This window comes from Cyphomyrmex costatus, unplaced genomic scaffold (assembly GCF_001594065.2).
Source record: "Cyphomyrmex costatus isolate MS0001 unplaced genomic scaffold, Ccosl1.0 scaffold60, whole genome shotgun sequence".
NCBI lineage: Eukaryota > Metazoa > Arthropoda > Insecta > Hymenoptera > Formicidae > Cyphomyrmex > Cyphomyrmex costatus.
This window is the reverse complement of record NW_017280156.1, coordinates 538,876-551,041: the sequence shown is the minus strand read 5'-3', so window position 1 is coordinate 551,041 and position 12,166 is coordinate 538,876. Positions and strand designations below refer to the sequence as shown.

Genomic DNA, 12,166 nt, shown 5'->3' with positions numbered 1-12,166 from the left:
TTGTGCTCTTCTTTTCAAAAGCGCCAGTCAATTTTGAACAAATTCAATAAATTTCCAACTCAAATAAGATCAACCGTGATCCTTATAATTGAGTTTATAAGCAATTCGCAATAAGTAATACACTTATATTATACGATATACGAACACTTTAATATTTAAGTTTTCAACTTATTAAACTAAAATAGAACTGTATAATTATCGAAACCGATAACTGAGCAAAAAACGCAATTGTGTATAGATCTTCCTTACTTTCTTCGAAAAAAATATTTCGAGCAACAACGTAGTTCGTTAGAGTATCTTCTAAGGACAAATTGGAGAGTTAGACAATTAGGATCTTGCTTTAAAGCACTGTCACATTTTACCCTATGTCACATGGTGCAAAAAATTACAAAGATGCATGTAGATAGAGCTTCAAGGATTTTCAGCGGAAACATAAGCAGCAATGCCAAAAGACCGCTTTTCGACTTCGCAGTTTAATATTTCTTCGCCAATCCTCGAGCTGCGTATTAAGTATAAATTAATATCGCATGCGGACACATCTATCTACACATATTTACAGCAATAGACTGCTTTCCTTCAGAGTGGTGAGTATCCTTTTAAAAAATTCCACTTTTTAATGATCTTTAAATTATCTAAATTAATCTGAAGGTCACACAATATTAAGTGACAATAATGATTTAGAGTCTTTTGGAAATTGTAGATGGCGTTTGTGGAAATATATATTTTGTTTTTTTCTCTTCTTGCAAGGAACGATGAAATAAGATTCATCGCGTATTTTTAATAGCCACGTTATTGGTGTTGCAAAAATTTATAAATATATCTAAAAAAGAGAGCGATCATTCGAGTGTGAGAATAAGTGAGCTTATCGAAAAATATTCAGTTCGAAGCAACATTATGTGTCGCGTGCCTGGAGAGTTTCGGTGCATCGAGCTTCCCTGCGGCGCTATCAAACCTACGAAAAAGTTTGGTCTAGTAGGAACCGTAGGTATACGTGACATAGAAATCGCATATAGAGTGTGCAATTCGAACTGAATAGTTTTTCATCATCATAACGCGTTATTACTATTGTCGTTTCTTTACATAGCATTCACGTTAATTCGATGTATGCGAGTTTTTTCTCTCCGTATGCGATTTCGTGCGACGAACGATGATGACGATGATGAAGGACGAGAAACGGTGAGAGAGAAGGGAAGCTTAATGTCTCCGTTAGTCCTCGGGGATCAAAAGGTCTTCATCGTATTGCGCGCGTGAGTGTGCGGTGTACACGTGCGTTTCGAATCAAGAAGACAAAAGAGTAATTACAGGCTACTACTTCTTCGCGGTACGCCAAAAGCGAACGTGTCATTTCCTCGAGAGGACCTCAAGGTAGCTTATTATCCTACCGAACGGTTTATCTTACGTATCAGCATATTTTGCAAACCGCCTTTTATCGGCTCTATGTTTGCATCAATTCGAAACAGTTCGCGTACGAACGATGATCGTCATCTATAAAAAATCGAGGACTCGTTTTGCATTACTTTTTCTTTTTATATAAAAGGAATAAAAATTCCAGTCACATCTGTGTCCTCGAGCATACAAAGAATGGATCATCGCTCGACACCGCGAGGAATTAAGTTTAATTAAGTAGAAGTGACTAAAAGTAGAAGTGGGAACGTGAAGCTAACAATCACAGCTATTGTACTGTACTACGAGTGTTTACGCGTCACGAGAAACGATAGTAGCAATGTTTAATGATAGATAATGTAACTAAAAGAGTTTACGAGTAATCCTTCGCAAGCGACTCTTTCGTGTGGCGGTGAGTAAACTCGCGTGGTTACTAGTCAAATAATAGAAAAGGATATATACATATACGTGTACGTGTACATTTATAAAATTTTTTCTACACGGAGAGTATACTCATTCATTCATTCATTCATTCACTCACTTTCTCTCTCTCTCTCTCTCTCTCTCGCTCTCATTCACTCACTTACTCACTCACTCACTCTCTTTCTCTCTCTCTCGGAGTTGATTCTCTGGGCATCACTTAAACTAACGTTTGAAAAGTGTATGTAGACGAAGTAAGTAGACTAAATGGTACTATAGTCGTTGTTTCATTCATTCTATTCGAACGAAACATTGACTTTTACATTTACCTATCTCTGGACTTCGTTGATACTACAAAGAGATTGCGAACAGTATCAAGATAAGAGGAAAATGAAAGCACATGATTGAAAGTATGCAAAAGGTGAAAGGATGATTTGCGACAAAAAATACGCAAGGCATCGTCAAAAGAGAATCATCGGAAATATGTCGATATCGCGTAACGATATCTTTGTATAAATAATCTGACGTATTAGGTATTTTTCATGAAATTGCACAACGTATTTACGAGACAATTTTCACTTTACAAAATCTTAGCCCCAAAATCTTTAGGACCTATGAGATTTTTATACGCAGATATTGCACGCCTCGTACAACAGTGTGTGTGTGTGTGTGTGTGTGTGTGTGTGTGTGTGTGTGTGTGTGTGTGTGTGTGTGTGTGTGTGTGTGTGTGTGTGTGTGTGTGTGTGTGTGTGTGTGTGTGTGTGTGTGTGTATAGCATGATATAATTATATACACGTATGTATATAATATATAATTATATATATAATCGAATGCGATTATATATATATTTATAACTATACATATTTTCACGACATATAAATCGCATATTCCCATAACACGTTGGTTTTGTAAAACTTACAACTACAGCATTTTCTTGTCTCACACAATGCAAATATAATTGTCAAGATGCGGAAAGAGGAAGCTGAACATTGTTTGACATGCTTTCGTCTTTCCGCATTGTACATCTAAGTTAAAGTTAAACAATCCCTCTCTCTCTCTCTCTCTCACACACACACACACACACACACACTAGTCAGCCTATCGAATTATCGAAAGAGAGAATCGTCAACGACACTCACATCCCTTTGTTTTTTTTCATTTATGAAAAAAGAAAGTCGAAGAATACAAATATCGTTACGCTTCACAGCTAACCACAGCATTCGGCAAATATGTTTCACTCGTTTAAAAATTATTTATATCACAATAAAACGCCGGCGCATCCTTCCGTCTCATTTCATGTTATCCAACTTGCGCATACCTCTTTCTATAGATCACTCCCTCTCCAGCGTTCATCGATATCAAGGATGCGTCTAGAGGCTCTGGCAGGTTTTGGCCTAGATCCGAGGTTTCCGGATGGTTGCGGAGACGTAAGTTCGGGATTTGCGTTCCGGGTCGCTGGTCCCTTAACGAACGCGGCCTGCCGACGCAAACCCTCGATCACAGCGCTTGTACTAGGCAAGAATCAAGGGATTCTCGACACAGTCTAAACGTAAAATTACGGTAGTTGACTCTTCGACATTAAACCTGTCTCGTCTGTCAGCGCGCGTGCATCTCGTGGCTTAGCGCGCACTCTGTAGAATTTCGTGCCACGTGGGACATGATACCGATTTTCAGGCTAGAAAGAAAACAAAATTATTTTTTATTTTTTGCTGTAACGAATGATATATTATTTATAATATTATAATACAACTTTACCAATCTACTATAATTAACAAAAGTCTTACTTTTCTCGCGTGACAATACTCCTTATCGATCACTTCAGCGAGAATGCATTTCCGAACACTACTCGGATTCATTCCTTCCATTGCATCAACGCAGTCCGAATGAAGAAAATAAAAAGTAGAAGATTCTTGGTACACCGCATAGTTGCTATGTTCAGAGTCCCAAATTACGAGTACCACGTCACCTGGATTACAACTAGTAACGGTGAGAATTCCCTGTTGTACCATCTTTGCCACTTTTTCTACGATCTTCTTATGTATGTATGAGGGAAGGGAGGGATGGAAGCATATTGATTTGGAAGATGATCGTCGACTCGTCGGCTCTGGACTCGTGGCCGCGTCCCGACTTGAATTGGAGTCCGAAACTACTGCGACCGATGCATTCATGTCTTTGTCGCGATTTTCCGGCATCGGATCAATACCAAATGTCCTCTTGGTTCGCTCTTTCAGTAACTCGACCTCCAAACGAATTTTATCCGTCATTAATGCTTCCACTTTTGCTTCGGCTGCTATTTTACTCGCGCGTATCGAATTTAGCTCGCAGGATAGCCTCTTGTTGTCATTTTCGAGAGATTCAAGTCGCCTCGATAGTCGAGCCAGATCATCATCATCAGTTTCTAATCGTACTTTCTTCGATTCTGAGACCTCAACCTCATACTTTTCGGATTCCTTGAAAATGTCCTCTAGACCGATTTGACCAGCATCCAATCGGTCATAGTCTTTGCGTACTCCAGCTTCTAGAGGATACACAATATCATCATTTTGTTCCAAAACAGTTCGCATTGCCTTCTCTGCGGTTTCTTTGTTCTCCAAACACGTCTTGTCTGCTTCAAGATTTTTCATCTATGTACACAAAAAATAAAACAGATAAAATATATAATGATTGATCGAAAATATACAGAGTGATTTTTCTTTAGACTTAGACCATCACTATCGCATGGAATGTATGTGTGTATGCATGTGATAAATGATGTCCTACCTTCTGCAGCAAAGTTTGCTGTATTTCCGATTTCAGTTCGAAATCTCCAAGTAATCGATCTATCGTATGCTTATAATGTTTGCCCTGTTCGATTAACGCGGCCGTTCTTATTCTGTATATCTCTATTTCCCTATTTTTCTCTTCGACTACTTCCTTCGCCAATCTTAATTCGTTGTCTAATTTTGCCATGCAATCAGCCCTTTCCTTTATGATAGCAGTACGAACTGCCACAGCATTCTCAACTTTCATATCTTCTCTTGCTTGCGCCAAAATTGTCTCATGATTTACGAGCTCGATAACATCTGTTCGCTGTGAGAAATAAAATTAACATTTTTATATTGTATTTTATTACATTTTTAATAATCGGAATAAACACATTAGCAAATTACTTACTTCGATCTTCTCTAAACTAGAATCGCTGGGACTCCTTTCCATGGTAGAAGCGGTCATAAGTTTGAAGCGGCTCTGAATGGTGTCTAATTCCGTTTTATATTCCATTTGCAATTTATCGGTTGCCTCTTTTACCATTCTTTCCTGATCGTTGCGCGCGGTAACCAGATTCTCCTCTAGTTCTTGAATTCGCTTTTGGCATTGCGTCAATGAATTCGTCAAAGAAGTGATCTCGAGGAATCTCTCGTCATTCATTTTTTTTACAGCCTCTTTGTCTATACGCGCTTGCTCTAGTACCCTCGAATAGTCCTCGAGTTGTTGATGTAAACGATCATGTAAGTTTATCCTCTCCATTTGCTCATCTTTCAATTTTTGACTCATCGTAGTCACTAGTCGCTCGTATTCCGCCAATTCAGTTTCCTTTACAAGAAGATTATGCTTGAGCGTGCAGATCTCTTCCTCACGACTCTGCATTAGCTTCTTAACATCCGCAATCTTGTACTCATGCTCGATTGTCATTTCTTGTTCACGCTTTTGAAGACGTCGATCGTACTCTCGCGAATGCAAGGACAATGCCACTCGAACGCGCTCCGTCATCTCGACGATGCCGTTCTTGTCCTCGTTAGATTGATTTCGCAGAATCGCCAATTCATTCCGCACGGAACTGAGCTCCTCGCATACAACCGTTTTCATGGTCTTCAGGATAGATCGCAACCTCTCCACTTCCTCACGCGTATTACCGAGGTTCTCCTGAAATGACGAGCACCATTCGATAAGTATTTTAAAGTCATAATTTGTGCAACGGATTGTCCTCGACTCTGAACAAAATAGTCAAGGAGAATTCGTCAAGGAGATTAGTCAAGGGAAATTCCACTCTCTTTGTTAATTTTGAATCACGAATGTCCAATTTGCGCGGTACGCAATATTGCAATTATTTCAATTTGGAAACAAATGTCTTTGTGAAAGCAATCGTGTGGATGAGTTCAATAGGTTTTGAAGGAATGTGTGACTCGAGGGATTGGGAAACGAGTGCGACGCCAGCTATCCTGTAAAAAATCAAGACGCACGCGTATATATGTATACACGCGCGCGCGTGTCTATTATTGGGTGCCATAATATTTGTGCAAATAGAAATCAGGGAGCACAACAGATTCAATTCAATCAGTTCGAACGCTTACGGAACATAAGTTAAACAGTAATACATACCCACGTCACGATATCTAATTTGCATATAATCAATTCTAATCACTAACGAATATAAAGATATAATAACGGAAGTACCTAGAAATCATAAAGAGAGAAGAAAATCGAATCAACTACTAGTATGTTTAACGAAGTACCGAGCAATATTTTAGATATCTTGATGCGGAGAGGGCAGTGAGAGGAAAATATAAAGAAAGGTGAAAAGAAAAGAGAGAGAGAGAGAGAGAAACAGAAAGTTGTACATTTTATAACATACTAATTTTAGAAAACGATGAATAATGATAAAGGCAGTACTTTATGGAACGTTTCACGGCTATGACTACGATAGTTGTCTGTTAGCGAGCTGTAAGTCGTCCAGTACCTGAAGAAGGGACACGATAGCCTGATGCTGGCCGTCGGCGGGATGTTCGCTGAGGCTGCTCGGCAGAGATTCATCCATGTAAAATTCGGTACCCATGAAGTCAGTAGCACCTACACCGACGGAGGGACTGCTACCACCACTACCGGATAACGGATGCTGATGTTGCTGATGCTGGCCGTCGCACATGACAGAGGACCGTATCAAGGAAGGAGGATTCGGACTCAGGGAATCAGGTTGATCCTCGAGCGGTATGGCGTCGCGATAATTCGAGAGGTCGCTCACACCTCTGCGAAGCAAACAACTGGAAGAATCGGCGGCGCCGTTCTCCACGCACTCGGTCAGCGGACTTAGCTGCACCGGACGCTCACTCGTAGCGGATAGACTGGGAAAATGGAAAGAGCCAGGTTCGCTTGATGTGGACGAACGTGTCGTTAAATCCGCGACTTTCGAGTTTAACGGGGAGACGTTAGTCGAGGTCGAGGAAGCGGGGGACACGCTTCGAGAGGCACCAACCTCCAATTGCTTCTGCCGTTTTTGTTTTGCCCCATCGAACACGCCGGGCTTGGTTACATCCACGCCGGCTTGACCAATTTTCTCGAACTCCTCCGTGTCAGTTTCGGATTCAAAGTCGCCCCTGAAAAGCAATATAGGCACACGTGATAGGTTCACGATTTGTATCATTCATTTGCATAAGCGACAATACAACGGGTTATTAAGACTCACCTATCAGATAACAATGGCGCTCTAGTACGTTCTTGTTCCTTTGCAGGAATATCGGTGCTCACCGATGTGGTGTCCTTCTCTTTGGTGCCATCGGTACTACCTTCGGTGAAGCTTTTCGATAAGAAGAATTGCGTGATGCTGCTCAAATCTGGCGTAGAAATCGTAAGCGCCAAATCCGGAAGCTGCGATCTCAATGATTCCATGTCGTCCGCAGTCAGCTATAGTTAAATATAATGAATAAATTATTCATATATGTATGTAAATTTTAATGATTAACAAAGTCTCTCACAAATCTTACCTTAGGTAGCCCGTTGTCAAAAACGGAAGGTGCTTGCGTTGCAAAGGGCGGTGGTGTATCCTCCAGGCCTGGGAAGAGAGTGTTCAAGAAGTGGCCGTCAAATTTGCTCTGAAACTCTCGCCTACGTGCTAACTCTTCACTGTGAACAGTCAACAGCTGACATGCCAGATTGCTTGCCCATACGAGAAAAGCTTGCGAAAAGGTGCGCCTTCTAACAACCTCAACCACCGCGCTTATGTACATCTGCGGAGCCAAGTGGATCTGTTGGAGCACCTCCAGATGCCGTCGCAACCGCTTCAGGCTCTCGTGATATATGATTAGCTTGTTGCCCACTTCCACCATCTTATTCTCCACGTACATGATCCACTTCAAGCGATGATAGATATTCACCGACAACTCCTCCTTCGCCTTGGTGCATCTGCGACGAATGTCGCGCAGCTGGTTGTGATTTTGTAGCATAACGAGCAATTGCCGCCGGTGAGAATTGCAAAGATCTGGTAGGACGCTCGCATCACCTAAATTGCTCGCGCGATTCTGATTCTGCAGAAAACCTTGAGCAAGCTCCCCCTGCTCGTGAACGAGTCTTTTGGTCTGTACCATCAGCTGTTCCAGGGCAAACAGCCTCTCGCCTAGGCCCTTAATTTCCTTCATATCTTGCTTATTAGCATTATCGACAGCCCCGTTCACTTCTGCTTTCAAGACCTGCATCAATCGTTCATCGAACTGCTCCAGGCCACGCGAGCACTGTTCTGCCACTTGCTCTAGGCTGCTTTGATTGTCTTTCGCAGAGATCCATCGTAATAAACTCAGTACTTCCCCACTATCCTCCGACGTAGTTTCAGAAGTTTGACTCGGTTGATCATCCGGACTCAACAAACCCTCGGCTTGAGCTCTCAAGGCCGGCAAAATTGGAATTTTTGCAAGAGTACCGAGATCGGTGCTGAAGCTGCAATAAAATTTTGTATTTATTTTTTTAAGCATAACTTCGCTATTATTTAATAGTATGGGAAAACAAATATTAATATTACTCTTTTAATTATTATTAATTAAAAATTTTAATATTTATTACATTAGAATGTTACAGACATTAAACAGCATTTGTATTTGTATTTGACGAACAATAAACCTTGATGCGCATATTTTGGGATAAAAGTAATACTACGCGATCATTTAATTACTCATTAGCAGTATAACCAATGATAATTGAAGCAGCCATGATTAAACATGGTGATCAAAGCTATGATAATTAAAACGTGACTTCAATGGTAATTATATTCCATTGTAATTAAAGTAATTATTGAGAATAGTATTACGCTACATGTTTATGGTAGCTGCTACTCATAATTCATTACAAAAAATTTGCTTAATACCCCGTAACACATCCTAAGTCTAGTAATCTGTACTCTCACTATTATTCAATCGAGCTTTGATCAACTTGATAAAATCTACGAAAGAGAACCAGTCTCTAACACATTAATCGTATCGTTCAATACATCCTGCCAATTAAATTGTCGCATTTATAAATTATTGACTAATTTATGCAATTAACGTATAGATATATAAAAGATATATAAATATTTTATAATTCTCCGAAAGTCTCACTTGCCTTTATTTTCATTAAATTTCGTCATCATCTTGCAAAACCCAGTTCCGATTTATTCATCAATATTGAAAATAAGAATAGAACTCCGCGATATTTACACACCAATGAAATGGAACTGATATTTACGCATCAATAAAACTGAGGAAAAAAAGATCGTACTTATCAAGAAGTTTCATGTGCTGCTGTCTCTCGGCGAGATACAAGACGAAGGCTTGCTGGAACTGTTCGGCTCGTAATTGAAACATATGCGTGATGTCCTCAAGATTGGCGACCACCGCAGCCCAACCTTGTTGCTGGAGATGCTGATCGTGAACAAGCCTCTCGCAGATCCTCGTCTGCTCTCGCGCCAAGCCGCAACACTGCTGGGCCAAATGAGCACGTGCGCAGAGGGTCTGATAAGTGGCCGGCATCGCCAGCGAGGCATCGATCTGAGTCTGCAGGTCGACATCTGATAAATAAAGATAAAAATCAAGATAAATACTTATTTTCACGTTTTTTTTTTTTGCTTCAGAATATAGTACTTTGATAAATCATAGATAATACGACAGTTACATAATAAACGGCTCTGAACTTGTATTCTGTATCAAACGATGCTGTCCGACACTGGAATATCTTTCTAATAATGGTAAACCTAGTGATGGTAATGGAAAAAAAAAAAAAACGTACCTATATATTACATGTATTACGTATATTGCAACATTGTATTTCTTTCGAAAATTGTACGTCACATAAATTATAGTATGATACTAAGAAAAGAGCACAGAACAACGATATCTCTCTCTAGGAATGTGGATTAGAGAAAGTTATGTGTTTATCCCATGTGCAACCTCAATTCTAACTTTAATAAAATAGTTCTTGCATTACCCTTAGATCATACTTGGACGAGAATTGATGTACGTACTTATAATCTTTTTGTACCTGTCAGGCGTCTGAAAGCGCGTACAACTTGGCAACTCGTGTCTAAATCTGAGAATTTAATGAGGCTCTATCCAGTTAGTGAAACAGACGCGAATAAGACGCGAATGCTTTTCACTACGAACAGCTATGAATTTGAAACTCGAAGTTGTTGTCGACCGTATTACGGGCGTAACAAAGACAACTAGGAAATGTTCTCCTTTTACGTAAGGATAATGTTAACACGCGAATGTTAATGACGAGCTTGTAACATCAGACAAAAACTATGCATCGGATCGAACCAAGTGGCAGGTGTATAATTGATCGGTGAGGCTCGCCAGAGAGCGTAATCTTGGCACGCGATGAAAATTCAAGGTTGCCGCGACACATATCGCTTCAGCAACCTTACGTCACACTCTAGATTCAAGAGGCGAATTACATTTCATGTCCTTAATTAATTAATTCATGTGTGCGTGAAATCGCGGAAGAAAAATGAAGGTCATTCCGGACCGACGCGACGGCGACCGAGAAAAGATAGGAGAAGTATCGAAATAAAAAGGACGGTGAGGGAATAAATGACACAGAGGAAAGAAGTATGACGTGGCACGTATATCATTTTGTATAAATTTACAGACCGACATTTTACATATCCTATCACGCCTGTTCCATAATGATAATGCATGTGCGACTCGATCTCTATAAACTACGCTGTTCGAATGACCCTACTGATTTGCAAGTGCAAAATGTATCGTCATTATGCGTGATCGAACAATCGGTAAGATGCCGCAATACTATCATATTCGAAAGTCAAATAAGTCGTCGGCAGATAATCGCAAAGAAGGAAGAAGTGTTACGGATGTAATCATTACGTTGTTTATCGCGACGTTGAGATGCTCTACTTACAAAGTACAGTACAAATACATATATATGTATAAATAATTATACACACACACACACACGGATATATATACGTGGATTAAGAAACTGTGAAAATTCTTTATCGAAACTGTAAGTCTCTCAATTTACGATAACCTCTGACAGAAATAATTATTTCTTACACATGTATCCATTTTTATCTTCTCTGCATTACGCGTTTTCACGATTTGTTAGAAAGATTAGAGAAAAACGCACAATACGCTCTTTGATCTTGTATCAGAAAGTCCCCTTATGATTTTACTCTGTTCGCTTGCGTCATTCATAACGAAAATCTAAACAGCATGAATCCTTTTTTATTGCGAGACACGTCAATATATACCTATGTATAATAGGATAGACAAAACAATATAAACACCTCTATATACAAAATGCATTGTTTAATTTAAAATTAAATAGATATGTAAAAGTAATTTAAGGCTCAATAATTAAAATTATAACAAATTTTACAAAATAAGAGCTACGCTATGGATGTTTAATATTATTATATTATAACCAATAATTAGATACAGATTAATAAAATAAAAACATATACATTACTTCTATTAGGTTATTTTTAACGTTTATATAATACTTAAATTAAAGAAATGCGGTACATTTCGGTATTATTATAATGATACAAATTTTTAGACATTGACGATTATTCACGTCTTATAAGTTAGTGGAACAAAGCGAGCAGAATTGATTTTAACTAACATTGTCATTTGTTGTTCATTTGTTGCTAATAAGTTGCCAAAGAAAAAAATTTGTTGCTTTATTAGTTTTTTTTTTTAAATAATGTTCCTCTAAAGGAAGATTAAGTTAGCAGAACAATATACATAGAATAAAACCGATCGACATAAAAGTAACGTAGGAATTTGTTCTGCTCATTTGTTGCTGTCGAAATATACAAATTACGAATTTGTTGCTTACAAAACAAGTATAAATAACAATAAAGAACCTCAGCGTACCATCGGAACAAAACATTTTAGTACTTATAATTTTAAGCGAGCAACATATCTTTTATTGATACTTTACTCTTGTTTCGCTAGTATGCTGAGGTCTTTTGTTGTTATTTATATCTATTTTACAAGCAATAAATTCGTAATTTGCATATTTTGACAACAATGAATGAGTAACAAATTCCTATGTTATTTTTGCGTCAGTCGACTTTATTCTATGTATATTGTTCTGCTAACTTAATCTGCCTTTAACGGAA

The 12,166-nt window shown here is 38.9% G+C and overlaps 1 protein-coding gene across 1 annotated transcript in view; it reads right to left on the bottom strand.

The window, feature by feature from the left end:
- Positions 1-2,639: 2,639 nt before the first annotated feature.
- The window catches only part of Atg17 (autophagy-related 17), a 31,538-nt gene continuing 22,011 nt past the window's right edge, over positions 2,640-12,166 (bottom strand). The window contains exons 3-10 of the mRNA XM_018546946.1: positions 9,301-9,589; positions 7,539-8,484; positions 7,241-7,458; positions 6,518-7,151; positions 4,957-5,703; positions 4,564-4,872; positions 3,588-4,427; positions 2,640-3,478 (exon numbers count right to left, since the gene is read on the bottom strand). Of these exons, the coding sequence (XP_018402448.1) occupies positions 3,359-3,478; positions 3,588-4,427; positions 4,564-4,872; positions 4,957-5,703; positions 6,518-7,151; positions 7,241-7,458; positions 7,539-8,484; positions 9,301-9,589 (4,103 nt within the window). The 3' untranslated portion in view covers positions 2,640-3,358. The remainder of the gene's footprint in view (positions 3,479-3,587; positions 4,428-4,563; positions 4,873-4,956; positions 5,704-6,517; positions 7,152-7,240; positions 7,459-7,538; positions 8,485-9,300; positions 9,590-12,166) is intronic.